General features: G+C 39.0%; 1 protein-coding gene across 1 annotated transcript in view; it reads left to right on the forward strand.

Annotated features, from left to right (window-relative positions):
• Nucleotides 1–22,631, forward strand: part of ubr1 (ubiquitin protein ligase E3 component n-recognin 1) — a 36,466-nt gene extending 13,835 nt beyond the window's left edge. Inside the window, exons 11-47 of the mRNA XM_065288675.1 lie at nucleotides 55–153; nucleotides 436–593; nucleotides 1,072–1,171; nucleotides 1,281–1,409; nucleotides 1,881–2,061; nucleotides 3,416–3,477; nucleotides 3,561–3,671; nucleotides 5,957–6,022; nucleotides 6,112–6,213; nucleotides 6,521–6,584; nucleotides 6,782–6,906; nucleotides 7,263–7,315; nucleotides 7,409–7,511; nucleotides 7,613–7,661; nucleotides 8,647–8,801; nucleotides 8,984–9,083; nucleotides 9,508–9,611; nucleotides 9,693–9,791; nucleotides 10,401–10,582; nucleotides 11,940–12,142; nucleotides 12,245–12,338; nucleotides 13,493–13,645; nucleotides 13,730–13,827; nucleotides 13,945–14,041; nucleotides 15,805–15,953; nucleotides 16,060–16,115; nucleotides 16,202–16,298; nucleotides 16,374–16,441; nucleotides 16,895–17,042; nucleotides 17,153–17,240; nucleotides 17,650–17,786; nucleotides 17,959–18,067; nucleotides 18,617–18,673; nucleotides 18,767–18,844; nucleotides 20,038–20,208; nucleotides 20,992–21,093; nucleotides 21,533–22,631. Coding sequence (XP_065144747.1) covers nucleotides 55–153; nucleotides 436–593; nucleotides 1,072–1,171; nucleotides 1,281–1,409; nucleotides 1,881–2,061; nucleotides 3,416–3,477; nucleotides 3,561–3,671; nucleotides 5,957–6,022; nucleotides 6,112–6,213; nucleotides 6,521–6,584; nucleotides 6,782–6,906; nucleotides 7,263–7,315; nucleotides 7,409–7,511; nucleotides 7,613–7,661; nucleotides 8,647–8,801; nucleotides 8,984–9,083; nucleotides 9,508–9,611; nucleotides 9,693–9,791; nucleotides 10,401–10,582; nucleotides 11,940–12,142; nucleotides 12,245–12,338; nucleotides 13,493–13,645; nucleotides 13,730–13,827; nucleotides 13,945–14,041; nucleotides 15,805–15,953; nucleotides 16,060–16,115; nucleotides 16,202–16,298; nucleotides 16,374–16,441; nucleotides 16,895–17,042; nucleotides 17,153–17,240; nucleotides 17,650–17,786; nucleotides 17,959–18,067; nucleotides 18,617–18,673; nucleotides 18,767–18,844; nucleotides 20,038–20,208; nucleotides 20,992–21,093; nucleotides 21,533–21,674 — 4,089 coding nt within the window. The 3' untranslated portion in view covers nucleotides 21,675–22,631. The remainder of the gene's footprint in view (nucleotides 1–54; nucleotides 154–435; nucleotides 594–1,071; nucleotides 1,172–1,280; nucleotides 1,410–1,880; nucleotides 2,062–3,415; nucleotides 3,478–3,560; nucleotides 3,672–5,956; nucleotides 6,023–6,111; nucleotides 6,214–6,520; nucleotides 6,585–6,781; nucleotides 6,907–7,262; nucleotides 7,316–7,408; nucleotides 7,512–7,612; nucleotides 7,662–8,646; nucleotides 8,802–8,983; nucleotides 9,084–9,507; nucleotides 9,612–9,692; nucleotides 9,792–10,400; nucleotides 10,583–11,939; nucleotides 12,143–12,244; nucleotides 12,339–13,492; nucleotides 13,646–13,729; nucleotides 13,828–13,944; nucleotides 14,042–15,804; nucleotides 15,954–16,059; nucleotides 16,116–16,201; nucleotides 16,299–16,373; nucleotides 16,442–16,894; nucleotides 17,043–17,152; nucleotides 17,241–17,649; nucleotides 17,787–17,958; nucleotides 18,068–18,616; nucleotides 18,674–18,766; nucleotides 18,845–20,037; nucleotides 20,209–20,991; nucleotides 21,094–21,532) is intronic.
• The last annotated feature ends 4,507 nt before the right edge of the window (nucleotides 22,632–27,138 follow it).

Below are 27,138 nucleotides of genomic sequence, written 5' to 3' on the forward strand. Positions count from 1 at the left end.
AGTGTTCAGTACATATTTTCTAAGCTAAAATGTCTCTTGTATATCATCCTTCAGCACTATAAACAGCTTCAAGAGGACTTTATCAGTGATGACCACCAAAGGCATATTTCAGTAACAGCTTTATCTGTACAGATCTTCACTGTTCCCACTTTGGTATGAAATTACAGCCGTCATGTTTATGTTACCTTTTTTCTGTATCCATTACTTAGCAGACTTTTCTTGTCTTAAACTATAACTCATATACGGTTATGTATACTATAAGATGTTTAGGTTATAAAATATAATTGTAGATATAGTAAAAGTGTGCTTGTTGAAACACATTCATGATGTTATTCTTTAAACAAATGCTTTCTTTTCTCCGTCATATTTCATTGGGCAAAAACATACTTAGTAGTTGGACATATTTATTGTCATGTGATGTATTCTCATTCTTAGGCCAGGCAGTTGATCGAGGCGGGCAGCGTTATAAAGGTGATCATAGACACAGTAATGGAAATGATGAGGGAACACATGGACAGCAACAATCGCTTCCACTTTCAGGGCTATAACTCCGACAAGTTCTTCCGGGTTCAAGTTATCTTCCATGACCTTAGGTAAACCCCAAAAGAACATGTTGTCATCATATGCTAATGAAATGTCATTCCAAACCCATATGACCAGGAACACAGAAGCTGAAATGCAGAAGAATGTACTTTCATAAAATGAAAGAGAAAGTGAATGGAACTTGTGTTGTCAAAGCTCCTAAAAATGATAAAGGTTTGATTAATGTTTGATTAAAGTACTTTGGTCATAGTTAAGTATTCTAAATTATAATTTTGTTCGATGAGATTACCAAAGTCATAAAGAACCCCACTTGCTTTGTCGGATATTAAATCGGATATTGCTGTGTTTGACAAATTATTTATACTGTAAGTCCCAATAAATATAATTTTCATTATATGAAAGAAGTTTAAGTAAGGATCATAAAATATTTCATGTTTAGGTGAACATTTCTTTGAAATTATACTTTTAAAATCAAATGTTGTTTATCTCTCTGCAAGTTGGTTTAATGATTTTTTTTTATGATATCAGGTACATTCTCATCAGTAAACCGTCAGCATGGACTGAGGAACTAAGAGTGAAGTTTCTTGAAGGATTCAGTGTCTTTCTTGGTTTCCTCCGTTGTATGCAGGTAATGTTTTCCAAAAGACTACTTTTGATATAATAAAAAAAAATCTGTGAAATGTTCTATGTTTCTCTTGCACTAACCAGTACTTGGGTTTGGGACTTGCTTGTATCAGGGGATGGAGGAGGTGAAGAGGCAGTTTGGTCAGCATGTGGAGGTGGAGCCAGAGTGGGAGGCGGGGTTTACTCTTCAGATGCAGCTACGTCACATTCTCTCCATGTTTCAGGACTGGTGTTCTTCTGATGTGAGTCACAGCTGCTTAAAGATCTTGCTTTTCTCCTTCAAAGTATTTTAAGTATCTAAACATTGTTGTGAACCAAGTGCACCCATTCATGGCAACTGTGTTCCGTGCCTGTGATAATGTGCCATGCCACACTGACAGAATCAAGGGGTGGTTCAAAGAACATGATAGTGAATTTATATTTATCCCTTCGACTCCAAATTCACCTGACATGAACCAAATTGAACATTACTGGTTCAGTCTGAAAAAATGGGTTTAGGCGGGTCACGGGTGGTCATAATGTAATCGCTCATTGATGCATTATACAGCATGTAATTGTAAAATGGTTCAGGGCATGCATCAAAAGTATTATATGGTTCACTGTAAAGGCCTTTACTCTGTTTTTTTTTATTGGCTTTAAAATTTTGCTTAACATCTTGTTAATGAATAACCTTGATATGTTACAATGTGTGGGTCTGTTTTATTTACCCACAGGAGAGGGTCTTGCTGTTGGCCTTTCAGGAGTGTTATCAGGTTTTAATGTCTTGCACCAACCAGCCCTTCCGCAGAGAGCCAACTGACAGCTACATGTGCAAGCAAATCCTCCATGCACGGCCTTACAAAGTCTCCCAGGAGCCTGTCTCCATTCACCTGCCTGTCTCTAGACTGCTGGCTGGTTAGCAGTGTTTTTTTATGATTCTTGAAGCACAAAAATACTGCTCAGTCTTTATTCCCTTGTATTAATGTAGTTACAAAATTATATGACTTTCTTTTTGAGTTTCTGGCTAGCATTTTCATATATAATGAAAGTGAACAAGGACTGGTTCAGACAGGCTACAAAAAGCTAAAAAGTGCAATAAATGTGCTCCACATGATGTCATCTATTCCTATATAAGCTATATATTCCCTATATAAGTTTCTTTGAGATTCAATCTTGATACTATATACAAAAATAGTCCCCTTAGTAACTTTCAATAGCAGGGGACTACTTTCGGGCAGTGCGTAATATCATTGCGCCTCTTGCAGCCATGTTACGGCAACAAAGTCCTTGATTATTACGCCAGAATGAGAGTATAGTTCCAAGCCATATGCCTAGAAAATCGTTACTTTTAATTTTCCAACGGTCTTAGTACACAATGTAACTATAGAAGAGAGACAAGTTTTAAATAGGAAAAATTTTGAAACTCTTTGGTTATTTTTAGCGCAATGCTAATGGTCTAATCAGATTTTATGGATTATGCTAAAAGTGATACCGCCACACCCGGAGATCAGCTGAGTGAATTCCAAAACTGTGAAAATCAAATGTGTCTTTCATGAATTCTCAGAAAGGCATCAAGTACAGCTTAGATGTTAGTGGCTATTCATGAGAAACAGTCCAAAATGTATTATGCAATATAATTTTACTTACTCCTCCCTTCTCAACCATGTTTTTCTGTGGAATGCAAAAGGAAGACATTATTTCGAATTATTATTATTATCGAACTTATTCCATATAAAGTTAATTGTGACCACAACCATTGAGTTTGTTCCTCACAAATAGCTTTCATATAGCTGTAGATAATTTTGCAAGCATTATAAAATTGATGGCAATTTTTTATTTTTGAGTAAACTATCCCTTTAAAGGAAAACACCACCGTTTTTATTACATTTTTTATTAAATAAATAAAAGATAACTATATTGTGTAGCGGAAGAGCACATAGTTTGCAGCACTTTAACCTCTGGCGCAGTAACATCATCGCAGTAACATAGGGAAAACATGAAAGTGTTTGGATCCTAAGGAATGAATGGGGCTACGTTAAATAAACACATTCACGATGTGCTGTACAAAGATGAAGTGCAGGCATTGAAAAAAGATATGCATGTATTAATTTGTAGAACATAAACCAGTTAAGTTTAGAACATAATAAAATATTGAAAAATGGTAATGTTTTCCTTTAATAATAATTGCATTTAATAATCTGTATTCTTTAGCTTCTTTTTTCAAGTTATTAAGGGTGTGTGTTTAAACTCAGTTTATATCTGCTTTTAGGTTTATATGTGCTTTTGTGTAAAACCGGAGCAGTTCAGTACCTCCCTGACTTTGTGGATCCTGTGAGTGCTGTTTTAATTTATAGAATAAACCTTTAATGTGTTGAGTTCTGGTACTGGGCTTTACAACTGTGTTTGTGTTGCAGGCTCAGCTAAACTTCATTGAGATGACAGAACAGTCACTGCGCTGTGTGGTGCTAGCAGCTCAGGTGTGTGCTGACATGTGGCGTAGAAACGGCCTGTCACTCGTCAGCCAGGTGAGATTTTTAATCCCTTATGCCCTGTTTACCCTAGTTTATTATTTTTGTTTTAAAAATATTTTAAAATGAAAACAATCCTTGTCTAATGACGTTTCATAGAAGATCCACAAACTAAAACATGGTCTACAAAAGTGTACAGAATGGTGTGGATGCCAGGCGTAACCGTAGCAAAAGTGATGCGTTTACAAACAAAAACACAGTAATGTAAATGTTGTGGGGTTTTTTATGTGATCAGGTGTGTATATGTTGTGTCATGTGAAAATATTTCTGTCCCAATTCAATTTGCAAAGATAAGAATAAGCAAGCCAGTTATAGGTACATTTCATAAACCAATCGCTTGTGAGAGTGGGGCTACGTGCTTTAGGAGATTTTTCTCTATAAATAAATTGTTCTCCTCTTTTTGTTATGCCAGGCTCACACTACAGTATTATCGGCCTGATTTACTCCTCCTGAGAATCAGAGAGAAAATTGGGTGATTATCCTGTAATGTGTGTAATAAGCAAATGCACATTGTCGTCTCATTTATAGGCACATAAAACGCGCTCTTTAAATAAGAAAAACTTTAGACCATTGACTCTAGACCAGGTTTTTAGTTTAGTTGCCTCAATATAGCAACGCGCCAACAATGCACCTAAACACACCTCGTTTTTAGGCCAGTACGCCCAAGGGTGCACAAATAGGCGCAAATGCATTTACTATTTAACAAAATGACACTGGACGTGAAAATGATAACTGCGGCATGTTGAAACTAGCAATAAACACTAGTGTCGTTCTTTGTGCCGGGTGTATGATAGGGCCCCAAATCTTACGCCGGTTTCACATCGCAAGCATGAGCAGCGCGTGTACGTACCGTGGGCAGCGCATCAGGAGAGCGTTTGCTGCGCGTGGCCATTGTGCCTTCACACCGGCTGCGTTTGTAGTGCATACGGTGCAGTTTAATAACAGTATAAAAAACTCAAGCTCACATTAATTGATTTAACATGCATTTATGAGCAAAACCTCTTCAAGACGCTTTTTGACGGTCAGTGTAATTTATAAAACTGTGATTTGTTTTATCCACATTGTTTTCGTGCTGTTCTGGTCTGTGTAATGTCAGATATAGACACAATACACAATTATAGACATAAAAAGCCCATGGCACATTATTAATTATGTTTCTCTTAAGTTTTACGATAAAATGAAACATTTACCCAGTGATTGACAGCATGAAGCAGTCGATCGGGTTTCCCTTTAACAGTTTAAGCATTTATATTTATAGATGTATCTATTTCTCTGAAAATTATTAAGATAGATGAGGCAATGCTGGGCAGAGAGTGAATGACAGCGCAGTCTTCTGGCAACAGTGTGTTTTTAAATATTTCATTGCTTTCTTTTAAATTGCTCAAAGTCATGACTGTTTGAAACACACTTGTCCTCACATTCGTGATTTTATTGTAAAACTACACTTTTTCACGTCAATCCACGACCATTTAAACAATAAAGAATGCACTGTCACTTTAATTGAGCGTGAGCAGCGCTGCAAAAATAGAGCCGACGCCGAAACGATCGCAGCAATGCTGCTTCAGCAACGGTGCTTCAGCGATGCTGCTTCAGCGACGCTCCTGCCACGCGAGCATGCGCTGCTCATGCGTGCGTTGTGCAAGCTTTAACTTTTTAACATGGGCGCCGAAAAAACAAGCGCCGCTTACGCGCTGCTCACGCTTGCAGTGTGAAACCGCCATTACACCTCCCAATATGCTCACATGCAGCGTGTTAATATTTAGGATTTTAAATCTGGATGATTACATCATTACTTTTACAATAGCTATCCAATGATGGAGGTGAGCAAAGTTTGAAAGGACTGAATAACGCATTCGTTTTTTAAATCCACTTCCCACTTCAAGTTGACGTGAAACGCTTTCTCTGGTATGATAATCTTAATAATATCCTGTAGTGTGTGATGCCCCATGATTTTCAAATCTTGTAGTGTAAGCATGTTTCAGATTTTAGAAAATCTGCCAAGATTCTCCTTATGTGTTTGCTGCAACCAAATTCATAATGGGCCATCATTTTATAAATCCTGTAGTGTGAGCCAGCCTTGCACAGATTTGGATTTTTTTGCAAAATTTTCACAAAAAAATCTTAAATAATTTCTTGCAATCAAACTTAAAATGTTTGCAATCTGTATATTATTTTAAATTTAAAGTTGGTGGAAAAAACTGGGTAATGGAATTAAATGCATAATTGTTACTTTTGTTACGTTACTAATGTGTTTTTCTCTACTGTGTTTGCTTTATTTTTAGGTGTATTATTATCAGGATGTTAAGTGCAGGACTGAAATGTTTGACAAGGATATTCTCATGCTGCAGGTATGGACAGAAAATCATGAAAAGTTATAAATATTTGCAAAACTTTTTTACCAGATCTGAAATGAATGACATTTTCTGACCATTTACAGATTGCTGCTTCTAAAATGGACCCGGACCACTTTCTCATGTTCATTCTTTTGAGATTTGAACTTTTTGATATTTTTAATGGTAACTGCCCTAGTAAGGATCAAGTGAGTAAACCTAAATTTGGGAATCAATGCCATTGTTGAAAGGCAAAGAAATTACAGTTATTTTCAGAATGATGCTCTGACATCAGTGCATGTTTTAGATGCAGACATCTTTTATTGCAGTTAAATGATGGCCTTGTTGTCTTTTGAATTTTTACCTCGTTTTATTTTTTTGTAGATAACAATATTACAATGAACATGTTTAAATATTTACAAGTAGTTTTTAGTGGGATGTTTGTGTATGTTTTATTTTAATTTTGTATTTTATAGTGTTTAAAGTTACTGAAATAGTTGCTTCTTCACCACACAGGAGGTGCTGAAGCAGTGGAATAGTTTAACAGAGGAGATGCTTTACCTGATAATCATCATTGTAGGCAAGTTCTCATCTTGACCAAAACAATACTTACAAAACATATTAATTTTACCCCACATGATTTCTTTTGATGGACAGGTTTCACTATTCATAAGTTAATAAATCTCAAGTAATACAGCAAATACCGGTATACTGCCTTTTGATTGGTGAACTGATTTGTCATCAGTTGTTTTATATTTTAATATGTTCGATGTGCAGGTGAGCGGTACATACCTGGGATCAGTGACGTGACTAAAGAAGATGTCACTATGAGGGAGGTTATTCATCTGCTGTGTGTTGAACCCATGGCTCACAGCAGCCTTGCCAAAAGTCTGCCTGAAAATGTAAGTCATTTTATAAGCCACTTTTACTGTACTTTGTTGGGTCAGCGAGAGCCAAGTTTATTAACTTGTCAGCAACTAGCCCAGATAACATGTATAATGTGTTTTAGTTTAATGGGCTGTGTTTGCATGTGTCTAATACTGTAAGTGCCTGTTGTTGTTGTTTTTTTGTGATTCAATTCATTCATCCTTTTAAATGAATCTGTACTGAACATAAATTATTATCTGCTTATATAAAGTGAGGACTATGATGTTTCCACTGTGATTTATTGTTATATGCATGACAGTTAAGCAAACCTGTAACTTTTATTGTGATCAATAAACAATTTTGAGGTGAAACGTCTTTTGTTGCATCACAGGAAAGTAATGAAACAGGACTTGAATCCGTCATAGCTAAGGTTGCCACCTTCAAGTGAGTACATTCAAATAAATTATTAAACTATCCCAAAATATAAAGTCCTCCCTCGTTCTTCCAAACATATAAACAGACTTTCGGTTTGTCTAGGAAACCTGGAGTATCAGGTCATGGCTTGTATGAGCTGAAGAACGAATGGTTGAAAGAGTTTAACCCCTTCTTCTATCATTATTCCAAACCTCAGCATAGTAAGGTACATAATGTTTATCTCATTTCCTTCTTTGGAAAAATCTGGTTCACATTGACCTTGCAAGACTATGAAATGGCAGGAAATGTTTTGTTTGTTTATAATAGGCAGAAGAGGCTCAGAAGAAGAGAAGAACCCAAGAGGGCATGGATAAAGGTATGCTGTGCTTTTCCGTTTACTTGGGCGTACACTGTGCAAATTCTGACGATCGGAACGAGTCATTTATTTGGTCACAGTCACACACAAGAAGATTTTACTGTCCGACTTGACGAATTCTGACGTAACCATTTTCGCACCTATAAGGATGAAGTTGGCTACTTTATGTTGTGGCAGAATGTACAAAAAATAAAACGAGAATAATATGGCAAAGATATAAGCTTAAGTGCAGAGAATGGCATGGAATCTCTGTGATTTTATATTTCTGTTTATGCATTCCGAAATTGCATTAGCACTAGGGCTGTGGCAGTGAATGAATTTCCTTAGCAGCGATTTTTCGTGGCTAACTAGCGCATATGCGGTTTTACCGCCTTAATTTATCATGATTGCAGTGGCAAGTAAATATTTATATTGCTATTATTAATGTAACATATTGTTGCTTTTATTAATTATTATGACCTTTTAAAAACAAATTAAGTGGGCCTATTTATTCATTTGTAAATGCAGAATGAGGAGCAATGACGTCTATCTTGAGGTGCTCGTAATTCCTTTACACCGTGCGAGCCGCGACCATCAACAATTTGCTCCCGAGAGGAAAAAAACAAATGGCATGTGAGCTTGTATGACAGCAAAAATCGCACCGTGTACACTCGCATTAAAAGAAAAGTTCTTCCAAAATAAATGAGCAGAAAGAAATTGGTTTCCCGGACAGGGTTTAGATTAATCCAGGACTAGGCCTTCATTATTTCATTCATAGTTTTTACAAACATGCCTTAGACATTTTTTTACGGATGTGCACTTTGAGAAAACAATGGCACTGATGTATCTTAAGATACGTCTTTCTTCTCCAAAATAATTTCAGTTTTTCTTTATTTTTTTAATCACAGTAGCTCTAAAATGTAAAAAATCTTTAATATATATCTATCAAAAGTAGCAAGATACTTGCATCTACACTACTCTGATCAATAGTGCTCTTCTGTTTCAGCCCTACGTCCCCCAGTGCCCCCTCCCTTTTGCCCAGCCTTTGCAAATATAGTCCGTCTGCTTCGCTGTGATGTCTTCATCCACATTCTCAGAAGAGTTTTGCAGAAAGCAGTGGAGGACCGCTCCAACCGATGGACCGAACAAATGATCCAGAGGGTATGTCACTTTATTCTTGTTTTAGTAATGTTTGTTTGAAATTTAAAGGGACATTCCCCTAAAATTAAATTTGCGTCATCATTAACTCACCCTCATTTTGTTCTTAAACCCATATGCTTTTCTTGTTTTAGTGTAAGTTTTGAATGATGTTAAGTTTGTATTTTGTTTGCGTGTTTCTGCAGGCTCTGCACCTTGTTGCTCAGGCACTTTTAGAGGAAAAGGCGCAATTGCAATCTGGCAGTGCTAAAGATGTGACCTTTGATTTTAGTCTGAAAGCACAAAGTAATTATGCATTCCTCATCTCTCTTACGTCAACTCTCGTTAACATATTTTTAATAAGATTAGATGATGTTTTTTGTATGTGAGCCAAATTAGGATTACAGGGAAGATGGTGGCAATAAGGGTTTGTTGGGACTGCTAAAATATCAGATACCAGTGTGATACCATTATTTATATAAGCTTTGATGCTTAAAAGTATTTTCAGACATTTATTATGAACATATGACGATGGTTGACAAATGAAAACATAGGTTTTCAAGATAACTTCCCTTTTTTAAAACAAGAGCTATGTTTTTAGCTCCTATTGCTTTTAACTCAAAGTTAAAAGCAAAATTAACGTTTGACAGCAAGCTGTATACAGTTACTTTCAGTTTTTCATTGCTGCTTTTTTAATTTGCTAATGAATGCAAATGTACTGAAATTTCAGAAATCGGTTCTGAACATGGCAAGTCTTTGTTTCACTTCCTAACCAAAATGAAGTCTTTACCATCACTCGAAGCTCAAAAAGACATGATCACGTGGAATTTACAGGTATGAATGTGGAAAAGTAATTGATTTAGATTTTTTTATGTATTTGATTAATATTTAAGTCATGAATGTTTCTTCAAAAAGATGTTTGAGGTGGTGAAAAGCATTCGGGAGAAATCCGGGCCTGTAGCTTCATCTCCTGTCGATCAGAGCAAGCCGGAGGAGTTACTTGGATTTCACACTGTGAGTTATGTTGAATTATTTCATTCATTTAAAGCAGTGGTTCTCAAACTGGGGTCCGGGGCCCCCAAGGGGGGCCGCGAGATGGTGCCAGGGGGGCCCCACTTTTATGACATTTTATAAAATACATTTATTTATCATGAATTCTGTGTAATTAAACCTTAAAAAATTAAGGCTTCTAACCAACAGCACTACTTTGTATAAGTTATTATGTTTTTTTAACTGTAACAGTTTTTTGTCATAAATTTTCTTTGGGGGCCCGCAAAGGAATACACTGTACACAAGGGGGGCCGCACGTGGAAAAAGTTTGAGAAGCACTGATTTAAAGTGAAGGGAGGCAAGTGAGGCATCACTATTTCCCAATGTCATAGAGAGCTAAAACTTTGTATATATTCTAATTAGAGTATCCCCGGTTGATTGGGCATGGTTGCAATTTTGTCCCACATTCAATTTAATGCATACACATAGAAAATAAATCAAAGTGATGTTTATTATTGTTTCTGAGCTTTTGTGAGTGCACATTGTGTCAATTCTGTCCCATGTTCATATTATAACATTATAAAAATCAAAGTGATGTTTATTTTTATTATCATTATTTTTGGCTCTGCTCAGAGTGTTCAGGAAAAAGAGAAAGCAGAGCGCAAAAGGAAAGCAGAGGCTGCTAAAGCACACAGGCAAAAGATCATGGCGCAGATGTCTGCAATGCAGAAGAACTTCATAGAGTCCAACAAGATGCTTTATGACAATGTGCCTGAGAGCTCAAGTCAAAATGAAACAGCTGCATCTATAGAAAGGTGAAAAGCTTTATTCTCTTTCCCTCTTCTGTTTGCTCTTGGTTTTGCTTTCACTTTATGTTCGTAGTTCTTTACTTTTAAAGCCTTTAACACTTTGACCTTTTACTTCTTCACTCTTTTATTTGTTTGCGCTTTTTCTTTCTGTCTTTCATTCTCTCTTTTGATCTAGTTCTTCTTCCCTCACTCTTTAACTTTCTTGCTAGTTATTTCACTCTTGTTCTTTTGTTTATTACACTTTTTCTCTCATTATTTGTTTGCTCTTCCTTGCGTCTTTTTTCTTTTACTTATACTTTTTCATTTTGTACTTTCGACTAGTCTTAAAGGTACAATTTGTAACATATTTGCAGTAAAATATCCAATAATCACTAGGCCAGTGTAATATATTTTGTTAAGCTGATTACTAACAATATCTCAAATTTTTCCAACTACTCGTAAATCTTGAGAAAATTGCCATTCTGAACAGTGACACAGGGCAGTGCAGTTGCCTGTTCATAACGTTATTACCTATGTTACCCTTTGTTACTGCCTTTACTAACGTAGAAACCACGTGACAACAGTGTCGTGGACAAACGCGGAAGTAGCTACACTTGTTAATGGACCACGAATACTCTTTAGCATCTCTGCTGGTTGTGTCGGCAAAAACAGCTCCCATACCAACCAAATGACCCAAGAAGAGTTTGGGCCAGGAAGAAAGAAAGAATGAGGATCAATATCGGTGTCACATTATCTAGATGGAGAGAGCTGAGTGATAACCTTTAAATAGACAGAGATGTAGATCTTTCTTGTGTTTTACTCGACAGAGTAAACCTACATAAATCTTATGCCATATATTGATCACATGATTAGTTTATAGACTGTAATCTATAAACGGTGAAAAAAGTCAATTTTCCACAGAAGAGAGTTTGTTACTGTAGCAGCTACAGTGAAGCTATCATAATTTTACATCGTAACCTCACAATAACAATTGTACTGTCAATACATATTATGTGGAAAATCATTGTAAGTTTGTTGATCTGAACACTTAGTTCTGTGCTGTTAACACACCATTGATTTGGACTAATACTGTAACATCTATGACTAACAAATTAGTTTTGAGCGTTATATGAAACCTTACATAATGAAACAAGTCATCAAACTCAATATTTATAAAACAACGATACATCCGACTCGAGTTGTTCCAGACGCGGCACTTCTCGTCCGGTGTGCGACCCCCTTTAGTAATCCTAAACTTATGACCGGTAGTGTTGTCTTAGCTTGTCCCCTCAAGCCTCACCATTAGTTATTGAAGTCTAATTTCTGCAAACACCGCTCAAATGTGGTGATGATGCCAGCTCATGAAGGTTTCTGTATTTTGCAGCATTGGAATAGATATGGATGACAGCAGAGTAGCTGTAGGACCTCAGCAGGGTGTTTGCTCCACGGACTGGGAGGCTATGACCTGCATTCTGTGTCAGGAGGAACAGGAGGTTAAAGCTCAGGCACCCGCCATGGTACTCACAGCATGTGTGCAGAGATCTACAGTTCTTACCCAGTGCCGAGGCAAAACACTTTCTGCCAAAGGTAAGTGACATTGCACAGTTCACTTTTGAGGGTTTTACTGTTAACTGGTTATTAGCATCATAAGATACTGCAATATTTGAATATTTCCTTTTGGATCAACAGAACAGTACTACCCTCTATTTATGTCCCCTGATCTGGCTGTGGGCACACATACTGGTAGTTGTGGACATGTGATGCACGCCACCTGCTGGCAAAAGTAAGTCAGTGTTTTATTTATAACAGCTGAGCTGATGCATCATTTATAATGCACACAGAAATGCAACTTATTTAAATAGAATTACAATCTCTCAGTTGTTTAAGAATAATGTGCACAAAAGTAAAAATGAAAAGAAAATGTTGGTCTACACTACCCAAGCAAAAAATTTCCAATAATTGATATATTTAGTTGATTTTTTGTTGTGAATTGAAATCTAATTTACTGATTATTTTTCAATGCCGATACCGAAACTAACTTTTTTTGTAGGGTCTATCCCTGCTTGCTTAAGTGTGGGAGACAATAAGCATGTACTAAATTATGTAAGAAATAATTGACAACGGGCCAATGAATTATTCAAATATAATGCGCATCACAGGTGGTAATGTGGCACGACATGAAGCAGAGCCAATTATTCCACTTATACCGCGGTTACTGGTGGTTATTTTAAGACATTTGACAGGTTAGGTGTTCGTTTTACAGAAAAAATAATCAACACCTGTGTGGAACGTTGGCCTGTGGGAGGAAACGGAGTAAACCCATGAAAAGAAAGGACACCTGACCTAGCCGAGGCTCTAACCTTGGACCCACTGAGCCATTGTGCCTTCTCGTGCTTTATTAATAAACTGAACATGAAACTCATGACATTGATAAGAAATCAACACTGGACACTAATAAATATTATTTTATTTCATTTGCATTAAGTAATTTACATTACAGAGCATCAAATGAGAGAGCATTCAGTATTGTCTTTTAACATGAGAATTAAAAAGTTCACTACGTAAATGTTAAAGCAACACCAAAGAGTTTTTTTACCTTAAAAAAAAGTTTCAGTGGTTCATCCACTCAAAACCGGGTGAATGGCACTTTCACATTCGCTTTGCAGCCCTCTATCGGCCAAAACCGCACTAAAGAAGTTTCCAACCGTCGGGTACTGGTTCTGTAGTTCGAGTGAAAACTACAAAAACTTGCTTTACGGCAGACCTACAATCCAATCAGAGCCAGCTATGCTGCAGTATTTACGACAGTGCTAATGAACAATTACGTGTCTAACCTGTAGGGGGAGCAAAGAGCAAAAACTCTTTAGTGTTGCTTTAATCACATTTGAAAGGCCTGTTTCTTCTGCACCATAGCAATTGCTATCCCTTTGTTCTCAGGTACTTTGAGGCTGTGCAAAACACCACTCGAAATCGGCTGCACACGGAGCTGCTTATAGACCTTGAGAATGGAGAATACATGTGTCCTCTCTGCAAGTCTCTCTGTAACACTGTTATTCCTTTGATCCCTGTGGAGCCCAGCAAACTCAACTAGTATGACTTTAACATTAACATATTTACTTTACTCTACTGTCCAGTATGATAAGTCTTATGTCCCATTTTCTCACACTCTTTCAGTGAAAGTGCTGAATTAGTTGGTCAACATCTGACTCTTTCTCGCTGGATTCATGTTGTACTTTCTCGGATCAGAGGCCTGAGAGCTTCACGAGAAGCAGGTGAGAGTCCCGACTCCTGAGAGATTCCTACCTGCCGGATCTGTCTTTTCAGTTAACATGCAAACTGATTTACAAAATGACTGTCTTGCTTTGACAGAATGCTTTGTTATTTTGCAGGCAGTAACAAAGAGCAGGGAGCAGAGCAGGCCACTGTGCTTTTTGAAGAGGGTCAAGCTGATTTTAGATCCATTCTCAGTTTTGGAGTTCAAGAACCGTGAGTCTTTGAACAGAGTGGTCTTTTTATGAAGTGTTAGTGTCATTTTATGCTGTTTCTTAATTTATGTAATAAGACAATATTGGGTAAAACTACAATTTTATTCATTTGAAATTATTTGGAAACTGTGTTGACCTTGGATGGGGCTCAGGCATATTATTGCCTGTTCACTCACAACCATAGACGTATATAAAATGGACATAGTGTCCGTGATGTCACCAAAAGGTTTGTAAAGAGCTTTTTTGAAGCCACCAGTTGGCGGGCCTTGCCAACGCCATCTTGGAAACGCATCACCTTGCATCACTTGCGTATAACCGAAAATGCGTAAAGAGGCAGGACGTGTGTGAAGCTGAAGTGGGTGGTTGCTGAAACCAACCCCACCTAGCTCGACTGTAGTGATAGCAGTGGCAGTTCGCCCCTGTGTCATAAAATGTGATCTGATCTTCATCTAAGTCAAGGGTATTGACAAACATAATGTGTCTCAAAATAATTACACAAAAAAATCTTATGTCTTTATTGAACACTCTCATTTAACATTCAAAATGGCAGTGGTAAGTCAATCAGAACTGCAAAATCGTTGAGGAGGAATTTCAGCCCATTCTTTCTGGCAGAACTGCTTTAGCTCTGTCATTCTTTGGATGTCTCTTGTGTATGGCCAGCTTCAAGTCAATCCATAGCATTTCTATTGGGTTGAGGTCTGGGCTCTGAATTGGCCACTGCAAAAGGCAGATTTTGTTTTTCTGAAGCCATTCAGTTGTGGACTTGCTCCGGTGTTTTTGGGTCGTTGTCCTGTTGCATCACCCACCTTCTACACAGTTTCAGCTGACATACAGACATTCTCACATTATCACATTATCCTGAAGAATTGTCTGATATACTTGGGAATTCATCTCCCCCCTCAATAATTGCAAGCTGGCCAGGCTCTGATGCCGCAAAGCGGGACCAAATCATGATGTTTCCTCCAACATACATTACAGTTGGATGATGATGTTTGTTCAGTGTATTATGTATTGTAGACTCATGAACAGAGATGTTAGCAAGTTCCAATGATGCCTTCAAATCTTTGGGTTGTTTCTTTACCTCATTGATGAGTCTTCGTTGTGCTTTTGGTGTCATTTTGACTGGGCGCCCACTTTTTGGTAGAGTAGCAACAGTCCCAAACTGTCTTCATTTGTAGATATCCAAAAGTTTAAGGGGTTTTATCAGTCAAAGTAGCTGTAGTCCAAACCTCCAAACATATTATCTTAACCAGACTCCAGGTTCGCTAAAACCTGACTCACGTAAACTCAAGGGTTCACATATTTTTTTCTACAATGAGGTTTTTGGTTGTTCTCAATAATTTATTGTGTAATTAATTTTTAGACATATTGTGTTTGTCAATGCCCTTGACTTAGATTTATTTAGAAAATAAAATACTTTTTTTGCCACTGTTTATAGACCAAAAGTCACTTTTTGTACCAGGCTGTAAACATAGTTAGTTTTAACATGGGGGTCTATGGGAATTGACTCCCTTTTGAAACCATCTTCTAGCGACCTGTCAATGAATTGCAGTTCAAGTCACTTCCGTATTGGCTTCATCAGAGAGAATGGAAGGTTGCCCACCACACCCTAACATTTTTCACAAGCAGCATGGTCAAGCACTACTTTATGTCCTTCAAGATTTAGTATTAAAGAAATGAAATAGGAGTAGTTCTAATGTTATGTTGTCTTGAGTAAAAAATAATATGTTATCCCCAATTTAAACTCTCCTCTTGTCTGATTAGGCCAAAGTTCTCCAGCAGCATCATAGAAATGTTGGGGGTCTGCGCAGTGACAGTGCACAGAGTGGGTCTGCAGAGCGCCCCCAATGATCTGTGTCCATACGTACCCGTTATGTCCTGGAACACTTGCGCCTACACTATCCAAGCTATCGGTAAAGCTGTTTTTCCTTTCAGCTTATCTGCACTGATGATTTCTAAGATACAGTGTCTTTCAGTTCCTTTGATCACTTGTTGAAATATATCTGCCTCCCTCTGTAGAGAGCATGCTGCAGGATGAGGGGAAAGCTCTGTTTGGCTCCCTCCAGAACAGACAGGTGTGTTTACGCTCTGCTGTACAGATCGGTGTGCAGCTGCCGTATTTATTCTGGCTTGATTTATTTGAACATTATATTCTTTATAGCTTGCTGGACTCAAAGCTGTGGTGCAGTTCTCATCAGCTCAGAGCCTAAAGAACCGTCAGACTGTAGTACAGCAACATTTCGCTGATATGCTTGCAGGTTTGTTGTATGTGCAGTAAGATGTTTATGTTTTTGATGCAGTGATACAGTAATCCTCTCTCTCTTTCTTTCTAGTCTTGTTGCCTGTCTCTAATGTAGAGGACACACCATCAATATTAGAATTGGATTTCTTTCATCTACTGGTAAGACATTTTTATTATATTATAGCAGTTGCAGGTGCCTTTTTTGAATGATATTCTATGGGCAGTGAGCGTATGTGCACTGTTTATGCGCGCCGAACGCCTTGCGTTTTTTGCCGCCGGTCGAAGCACGCGTTTTTGAAGGAGCACTGACAGCGGAAAAGCAGCCAACATCATTCGCGTCTTTCCACTGTCCAATCGAATGAGTGGAGAGGCGGGCCTTACGTTGTGGTGAGGGAAGTTACCGTTGCTTTGAAGAACCGGTCTCCACTCGCTCCCTCTCTCCTGCGTGTTTGCGTCCCTGCTTTTCGATTCGTAGTTGCTTTAGTGTTTTATAAGTTGGGAAAGAGCGCCACCTAGTGGATAATAGCGGGAATATGGATTGCAATAAAAACTCTTCATTGGCAGGTAAGCATTTAATTTTTTGGGACTTTATGTTGTTGTGGTTCTTCACAGGTGGGGCTTGTTCTGTCAATCCCAGTGTTGTATCAGGAAGAGGCAGTTGACCTGCAGCCGTCAGCGATCAGTACAGCATACAATCACCTCCACCTGTTGCACCTGGTCACTATGGGACACATGCTACAGGTTCTGCTGACCTCACAAGGTATACGCACGTGCAAACACACTCGCTGCTTGGATATTTTTACATTTGTGGTTGTGGTTTTTGCATGCCTATTTGGGGACATTTATGGTTGTATATGTGTGTGTTGTCAGATTGTGCTGTGATTAGAGGAGCTGAGGAGGGAGATGAGGCTCGGGCCGCAGCAGAGATTTACTCTGTTGTGTCTCAACACACTGATGGGTAAGATCCAGTGGCGCTTGTTGCTAAATTTATTTTGGAGGGAAAACACTTTTTGCAGTTGTGTCTGTAATTCAGCCTGATGGTGGTGCTTTAATGTTAATTGGCAGGCTCTACAATCAAATGTAGAATGCTTATACACGTTATCATGTAGTATTCATTTATTTGAATATTTATCAAGCTACATAAGTTCTTAGAACAAGTGCATGGGTAGCGTGGTTATGTAACTAAACACAATATTAGTAATATAATACGAACTAGTTTTCCTGTTATCTTTTATTGCTTGTTCTTTTGCAATTGTTTTTCTTTCGGCAGTCGGGGCCTTATGGTTAAAGAGTCAAATGAGGTGTCTTTGAGCCAAGTCACCTGACCTGTTTTTTCCTCTCTCTCTGTCATTCCCTCTCTTTTTCAGGTTGAGGTCTGGTGTATCTGGCTCTACAGTTGCAGAGAGAGTAAAGAGAGGCATCCTTCCTTTCCTGCGCTGTGCTGCACTGTTCTTCAGTTGCCTTACAGGAGTGCCCCCTCCAGAGGAACTATTCAGTATTGCAGGTCACTAAGTATATACATTATTTTATATTAATTGTGACGTGGTATACACTACAGTTCGAAATATGCTTCCATAAATATTCATTGTAGTTACTTAAACTCTCATGCCCAAGGCTATTTTGTTAACGCTTAAAGGGAAGAGTCTTACAAATAAAAAAAACATTTTGTTTTGCAGAATCTCCTGAGAGTCAGTTGCTACTGATCTGTAGTTACCTTGCCTTGCCCTGCAACCTGTTTCAACTGTTTCAGGATCACAGGGATGTTATAACACCCTTAATAAAGAGGTACAAAACTTAGCAGAGACCCCTGCTTATAGGATCTTATTGTTATCAGTAATTAAGTAAATAAGGTAACACTTTTCAATGTCGTGTTTGTTACAATACATGCATTTACTATAGTAATACCAGCAAATTATGCATAATTTCATGCACTAACCCTAAACCAACAAAACTATAATCTTTCCATTTAATGTTATTTAGTACAAATTTTACAAAAATGTGGAGTGTCCATTTAAGTGTATAATAAAGACAAAAAAATGATGAACTAAAAAAATAACTGAAAAATATATATATAAAGAGTTCTAGATATTGCTTTAATTAATAAAATCAATATTCCATTATTTAAGAAATTACTTTGCGTTCTGGTTCATAACTAACATGAACCATTGTAAAATCAGTGTATGCAACTTCTTGTGCATAATGCTTTTAACAATGGACTTCCATATCCATTATATCCACATAATTTACAGGCAGATGCACAGATTGAATCAGGAGTTTAGTAATATCTTAAACATATTTCTAAATATCAAGTGATGTTTTGTGTCTGTGACTCAGGTGGTGTGAAAATCCAGCCATATCCAGAGCACTTAAAGGTGAAATGCATATTATCAGGTCAGATGACATTCACTTTCTCCTCTGTTTATTTGTCAAATTCATTACACATTATTAAAGCCAATTTACATGAGTTTCTGAATTTCTATTCAGGTATCCTTGGAAAATAAACCGGTTAATAGATCTTCCAGAGGACTATAGTGTGCTGCTGAACCAAGCCAGTCACTTTAAGTAAGAGTCTGCAGTTAGTTACCTAAATCATGTAGTCTTATCGTGTAAATGTATTTAGGGGTGTGCCGGTTTTAGAATTGGTGATGACGGTTATGACGTGAGTCAAATGTGACGGTTCATAACATAACCGTCGGTGGGGGGCGTTTTGCTCATTTAAATGCTCGTGGATTGACGGGAAAGTGTCATTTTACCATCAAATCATGAATGTGATGCCAAGTGTGTTTTAAACAGTAATAACTTTGAACAATTTAACAGAAAGCAATGAAATATTTAAAAAACACACTGTTGCCAGAAGACTGCGTTGTCACTCTCTCATCTATCATCTATTTTAATAATCTTAATAGAAACAGATTTGTGCATTGGGCTTTTTATGTCTGTAATTGTGTCTATATCGGTCATTACACGGACCAGAACAGCACGAAAACAATGTGGATTAAAAGCGTATTGAAGAGGTTTTGCTCATAAATGCAGGTAAAAGAAAGTAATGTGAACTTGAGATTGTTATTAAACGCAGCCGGTGTAAAAGCACAATGGCCACGCGCAGCAAACGCTCTCCGCAGACGCGCTGCACAGTGTTCACCCGGCGTTTGAATAAACTAGACGCTGATTAGCTACTTGCTCTACGTTTCTTTAAAACTAACAGCAAAACAACTAGCAGTGAATGTGCGTTCAAGAGAGTTAGTAGATTAGCATGGGAGGATTTGAACTTGAAAAGCGGAGAGTACTGACGCCTTTCCGCGGTTAAAACAACATTCCTTCTCATGGTCATTCATGTTTATTTGATGCTATAAATTAACTAGAAGGAAGAGATGATTTCAAAGGTGAGACTTTGTTTAATATGTTTAATCTCAAAAGTAACCGAAAAGCAACCTGGTTTGTCCTGTATGTCAGCGCGTTGTCAGTGTCTGCTCCGCTCTGTATTTTTCACTGCGTGAGAACGTGAGGGGCCGTATAACACAGACTGTTAACAATTGTTTTTAATTAGTATTTAAAAATTCTTTATGATAAAAAATGTTTAAAAAAAAAAATATTTTAATAACACGGTTTTGCCGGTTATAGAGTTCTAATGACGGTGTTCAACTATAACCGTCGGTCTCACGGTTATATAATGACCGTCACACCCCTAAATGTATTATTTAAATAGATTAAAATAAAGTTGTAATAAAAGGATTTTCTGCTCATCATCTCTGTAGATGTCCAAACTCATCAGATGATGAGCGCAAACACCCAACTCTGTGTCTGCTCTGCGGGGTCATGCTGTGCGCACAGAGTCCCTGCTGTCAGGTGCAGCTGAACGGAGAGGATGTGGGAGCTTGCACAGCCCACGCTGACACCTGCGGGGCTGGTGTGGGAATATTTCTCAGGTGCTTCTCATTTACAGCTACATCTTGTTTACTAACAAACTACTTGGGATAAGATGATTAGGTGATTTTTCACCAGTTATAGACAGGTTTGTGATTATGTACAGTAATGTGCGAAAGTCTTAGGCCACCATCACCAGCTTTGTTGTTTAAGCAAAGTTTTAATGTCCATCCATATTTTTTTCACTCTTATTTAAGATGCAAACAGAAAATATAGGAAATATGTCTACAAAATTAAAAACTAAACAATTTTCATAACTGAATGTCTTCTCCAGGCCTCAGTCAGTATTTAGTGTGACCTCTCTTGCACGAAACACATCTTGAGCTTTTTTTGAGAAGACTGAAGTAATTCGATTAGAATTAGAAATGAGTATTTAATTTCATTTAGGTTTAAGAGGTCTTGCAGCTGCCTGCTATTGCTCAAGTGGAAGGGGAGTTTACGCTAAATACTTGTCACTTTTATACTTTTATACTGTTTTTAATACTACATACACGTTTCCTGTATTTTCTGGTTGTATAATAATAAAGAGACTGAGAAATAATTATATATGATCACTAGATAATTGCAAAAACAACAAATCTAATGGTAGCATGGTGGCTTTTTGCACAGTACTGTACATAATTGTTAACAATAACTGTAATGCTTCCGAACAAGGCAATGTGTAATGTATGCTGTTGTTCTTCAGTTCCAGACAATTAATTGTACCTGGAATAAGTGTACTGTTTTGATAAAATTGTCTATCAAATGATTGCCAATGAAGACTTTGTTTCTGTTTGTTTGAGCAGGGTTAGAGAGTGTGAGATTGTTTTGATGGCCAGTAAGACACGAGGGTGTCGATATCCAGCTCCTTATCTTGATGACTATGGGGAAACAGATCCAGAGCTTGTGTAATGTATATTTTTATAGATGCAAAGTAACCAGGGAAGCACTAACATGTACATTTTGGCTAATATGATAGACCCACATTTTCTATTGAAATTATCAAAATATTGTTTAATAATGTAGAATACTTTACAATCTTTAATTTTTTTTACATTGTTAAAGAGACACTCCACTTTTTTGAAAATATGCACATTTTCCAGCTCCGCTAGAGTTAAAGATTTGATTCTTACCGTTTTGGAATCCATTCAGGTGATCTCCGGGTCTGGCGGGTACCACTTTTAGCATAGCTTAGCACAATCCATTAAATCTGATTAGACCATTAGCATTGCGCTTAAAAATAAGCATACATACATTTATCCTTAACGTCATTTTAATCTTGAATATTGACTCTCAGTCTCTCAGACTTGTTAACATTTTCTTTACGCGCATTATGTGCTCTTGCAGGCGTGGGAATCCTCTGCACCTGAGTCCAGAGCGTTACCGCAAGTTGCTCAATATGTGGCAGCAACACTGCATCCTGGAAGAAATTGCCCGTAGCCTGGAGGTTCTCAACATCATGTTCGCCTTTGAGTGGCAGATGCTCTGAGGAGCAGCACAACGCAAACCGCAGGGCATGCAACATTCTGCTAGGTTACGCTTAAAATCTGCCTCATTGTAAAGACTTACAAAACTTCCCAGCTTCCCAACATCTTTACGAACTGAATTTCTTAAGACATTGTTTTATGGGCAGCCACACTGAATAGGCCCATAAAAATGATTTACACAGTCAGCGTGTTTCTCAGCTCTTAATTTATTTAGCTTTGGTTACAGGCTGCATCGTTTCATACTGATTTGTGCCTCATTGTGTGGTTTTTGTATCATTATTAGAATGTAAAGATATATTAAGGAAAAGAGGCTTGTGACTCTATTACATGCAAACGTTCTTTACTGTTGTTTTATACATTTGCTAAATGTTTTCCCACCCTTCTTTGCTGTAGTTTTTTTTTTTGTTAATCTGCAAGTATATGATATCAATATATAAGGTTATTATACAAACATGTGGTGAAGTATATTGTTTTAGGATGTGAAGCTGTTACTTGTGAATTATACAACATTTTGTCTAAGTCACGTTTCTCCCCGAAATCATAAAGCCCATTTTTAGGGCATTACAATTTTTTGCATGTGCCCCCTTGTGATATTCTTTTTTGGGGGTAAATCTGTAATCTTTCTTCACCCGTGCTATGGATGTTATATGAACATGTATATAAAACGATAATGTATAATTAGAAGCTTATTTTATTATATAAATATAACGGTGATATAATGGAAACACTGTAAGTCAATGTTCACATGCAACAATGCCTGTTGGATAAATCAAGCATATTTCACGTTTTTCACTCATTATGTATTAAATACTAGCCTTTTCCTTGAGTGACAGTTAAATGGCAGGTTATAAAGAACACAATACACAACTTACATCATGTTAAAAAAAGTTTTAGTTTGCACTTGGCTTCAAGCTGTTTGTTTACAATAAACTACTGAGTGAAAACTCATCCATGATGGATTTTTTGTCTTTGCTTTGTATTTTGTTTACTAGATGTGTGATGTGTTACGTGTACTTTCTCAAGTTTTTGAATTTATTGTAAGTACTGTAGTTTCCAAATGAAAATTAATGGCTATCTTTGGTTCACATTCATATGAAAATACACTTTTTTTCCTATTCCTATTGATTAAAAATCTCAAAGCTTACATTATACAATAATCCTGAGTAACACCCATTCAGTGTTTTTGCAGTAGGACTAGTTGGTTCTATGAAGTTGATACTTGTTTTATTGTAAAACAATGTTATACAACTCTACTCAACAAGCCAAAGAATTGTAGTATCTTTCACATCAAAAAAATAAATAAATGCTGGGTTACATGCAGAAATTTAAAGCAAAGTAATTAAAGAGCTCAGATGCTAAAGCCGCTAAATGCCACCTTCATCAAATAATTTCGCTTCAAATTTCACAAAAAATACTTATTTATTTTCCTGGAAACCTTTTTTGACACTCATAGAGGGTTTTGCATCTGAGCTCCCCACAATTTCGACATTACAACAACTTTTATTCATCAGATTTTACTATTATGTAAAATAGTATGAATTTACTATTATAGCATATTTAAAATCATCATAGGAATTTATAAATGAACTTTGTCGAGTAAAAAATAAAATTTAGAGGCCATCGGTGTTGTTATAATAATGTAATAATTTTGTGAACAACTGTAATAGCCTATTTTTTCAGGCACAAGATTGAGGCATCGTTTTTGCATAGGTACATGTTGAATATACAGTCTTGTTCAAAATAATAGCAGTACAATGTGACTAACCAGAATAATCAAGGTTTTTAGTATATTTTTTATTGCTACGTGGCAAACAAGTTACCAGTAGGTTCAGTAGATTCTCAGAAAACAAGACCCAGCATTCATGATATGCACGCTCTTAAGGCTGTGCAATTGGGCAATTAGTTGAAAGGGGTGTGTTTAAAAAAATAGCAGTGTCTACCTTTGACTGTACAAACTCAAAACTATTTTGTACAAACATTTTTTTTCTGGGATTTAGCAATCCTGTGAATCACTAAACTAATATTTAGTTGTATGACCACAGTTTTTTAAAACTGCTTGACATCTGTGTGGCATGGAGTCAACCAACTTGTGGCACCTCTCAGCTGTTATTCCACTCCATGATTCTTTAACAACATTCCACAATTCATTCACATTTCTTGGTTTTGCTTCAGAAACAGCATTTTTGATATCACCCCACAAGTTCTCAATTGGATTAAGGTCTGGAGATTGGGCTGGCCACTCCATAACATTAATTTTGTTGGTTTGGAACCAAGACTTTGCCCGTTTACTAGTGTGTTTTGGGTCATTGTCTTGTTGAAACAACCATTTCAAGGACATGTCCTCTTCAGCATAGGGCAACATGACCTCTGCAAGTATTTTAAAATATGCAAACTGATCCATGATACCTGGTATGCGATAAATAGGCCCAACACCATAGTAGGAGAAACATGCCCATATCATGCTCCATGCTTCACTGTCTTCACTGTGTACTGTGGCTTGAATTCAGAGTTTGGGGGTCGTCTCACAAACTGCCTGTGGCCCTTGGACCCAAAAAGAACGTCTCGGTTACGGATGTAACCCTCGTTCCCTGAAGGAGGGAACGGAGACGTCACGTCGTGACCGACGAATTGGGAACTCGCTTAGAGAGACCAATCTGCTTCGTATACTACTAAAACGCCAATGAACTTGGCATTGAGATATTTGCATAATGCTGGCGCCGCCCCGCCAGGTGCCTTTATAAGCAGCAGGTGCAAATAGGGAAATTAGCTTCTTTTCGCTGAGAAAGCCGGGAAAATGAGACCGGCCGATAAACAGCAGGTGGCAGCACCTGTGGCGACGGGACGTGACGTCTCCGTTCCCTCCTTCAGGGAACGAGGGTTACATCCGTAACCGAGACGTTCCCTTTCAGTCGGTCACTACGACGTCACGTCGTGACCGACGAATTGGGAATCCCTACCAAAACGCCACTAGGGGCTGACCTCTTCCAGTGACTGCGTAAAAGCCCTCCGGTTCCACTTAAGGAGGAGGAGATAGGTTTTAAGGCAGAAGGCCGGGCACTAGATGTTCCTTTAACCCCACAGAAGTGCCAGCGACTGGGAAGCGCCCTACCTGAGCGGGATAGGAACGCTGCGGAAGCCACCACCCGTCTTAAGGGCTAATGGTGGGCGAAAGTCAACCGTAGTTGAAGAATAAAGACAGCCGTGGCTGTGTAAGCAAAGCAGTGCTCTGCTAAGGGAAACGTGGGCTGGTAGGATTAACCCCACGGAAAAATACTCACAAAGGAACCCGGTGGGACACAATGTGGAGCCCGAGCCAGACACGTAGGTTCGCGAGGATACAGCTAGTGAAAGGCTGACAGCCAATGCTCCGCAACAAAGGCTGCCAAGGCAGCGGAGGAAGAGCAATTCAAACCATTACGCATTTTTGCTCTGAAGGCCTTCCATACTGACACAGTTATGAAGCATCAGTTGGAGGCTGCAAGCCGACCTGCGAGACTGTTCTCCGTGCCCTCCCTGGTGAGGAAAGAACACGAGAGGATACAGGCTCGATACGAACACTGTAAAATCTAATGAACGTATTAGGTGTCGCCCAACCAGCAGCTCTACAGATGTCTGTTAGCGAGGAACCACGAGCTAAAGCCCAAGATGAGGCAACACTCCGTGTGGAGTGCGCTCTCAAATTAAAGGGGCAAGGAATACCCTGAAGATTATAAGCCAGGGCGATAGTATCAACTATCCAATGAGACATCCTCTGCTTAGTGACAGCTTTCCCTTTCTGCTGGCCACCATAACAAACAAAGAGCTGGTCTGAGGTCCTGAGGCTTTGCGTGCGATCCACGTAGAGTCGCAGTGCGCGTACGGGGCACAACAAAGCCATGGTTGGGTCTGCGTCCTCCGGGGGCAGCGCTTGCAAGCTCACCACCTATCTCTGAAGGGAGTGGTGGGAACTTTGGGCACGTAGCCTGGTCTGGGTCTCAGTGAGACAGCAGGACCAAACTAAAAGCACGAATCGTCAACAGAGAATGCATGTAAATCCCCTACTCTCTTCATGGAGGCCAATGCTATCAGGGTCAGAGTTTTCATTGATAAAAACATCAGACTCGTAGACTGCAAAGGCTCAAAAGGGAGACCTGAAGGCTTCAGCACCATGGACAGGTCTCAGGAGGAAAGAGGGAGGGCGCGAGGGGTTTAGCCTGCGAGCGCCTCTTAAAATGTAATAATTAAATCATGCTGGCCAACTGATCTGCCGTTGATAAGTGAGTGATGAGCAGAAATAGCGGCGATATCAACTTTAATGGCGGAGGGACAGCCTACCATCTAACCTATGTTAAAGATATAAAAGCACAATGTTAATGGTCATTCTCTGGGGTCCTCGCGTTGCGAAGAGCACCGGGTGACGAAAAAGGTTTCTTTAAGCGCGTAAGCCCGTCTTGTGGACGGTGCTCGAACCGCGTCGATGGTGTTAGATACCGCTTGCGATAAATCACCTAAACCTTGCGCGCGCTCAACGACCATACATGGAAATCCCACAGGTCGGGGCGCGGGTGCCATAATGTGCCCCTTCCTAAAGAAAGAAAGTCTTTCCTCAGGGGAAATCGTCAGGGAGGGGCTGTCGCGAGGAGCATTAACTCTGAAAACCAATCCAGTACGGGGCGACTAATAAAAGGCTCTCCTCGTCCTGCCTGACTTTGCACAGTGTCTGCGCAATAAAGCTCACTGGAAGGAATGCGTATTTACGCACCCCCCGCGGCCAGCTGTGTGCCAACGCATCCACGCCGAGGCTGCCCTCGGTTAGTGAATAAAATAGGCGACAGTGGGTATCGTCCGGCGACGCAAACAGATCTATCTACGCACAACCGAACTTCTTCCAAATTAGCTGGACCGTCTGGAGGTGGAGTCGCCATTCGCCGGGGGCGCAGCTCGGGAAGCGCGTCTGCCGCTGTATTGAGCGAACCCGGGATGTAAATGGCACGAAGGGACCTCAGATGCTTCTGACTCCAAAGGAGGAGATGACGAGCGAGATGCGACAGGTGACGAGAGCGCAAAACCGCCTTAACGGTAAATAACGCAACAGTCGCAATGTTATTGGTGTCGGCTAATACATCCTTCCCTCGCATCTCCATAGCGGAGCGTACAAGTCCCAGATATACAGCGCACCGCTCGCGGCAGTTGGGGTGCTATGCACACCCCTGAGACTGCAAGCCCGTCATACGTGGCGATCATCCCGTGCTAAGGGCATACATGCTACAGAATGCCAGGAGACCTTTCAGGGGCGCATTGTCCATCGGAAATGCCGGGTCTACCACGGGGAAGTTGGAATGACACGCAGGTGTAATGTTTACACGGTGTATGCCGGTGCGCCACGCTCTCCTCGAGACTCGATCGTAAGCCAATGCTGAAGCGGTCTCATATGAAGCAGCTCGGGCGGCGTCACAGTCGCAGCATGCTGTCATATGTCCAGGAGCT

Source organism: Paramisgurnus dabryanus, chromosome 17 (assembly GCF_030506205.2).
Source record: "Paramisgurnus dabryanus chromosome 17, PD_genome_1.1, whole genome shotgun sequence".
In the NCBI taxonomy this organism is placed as follows: Eukaryota; Metazoa; Chordata; class Actinopteri; order Cypriniformes; family Cobitidae; genus Paramisgurnus; species Paramisgurnus dabryanus.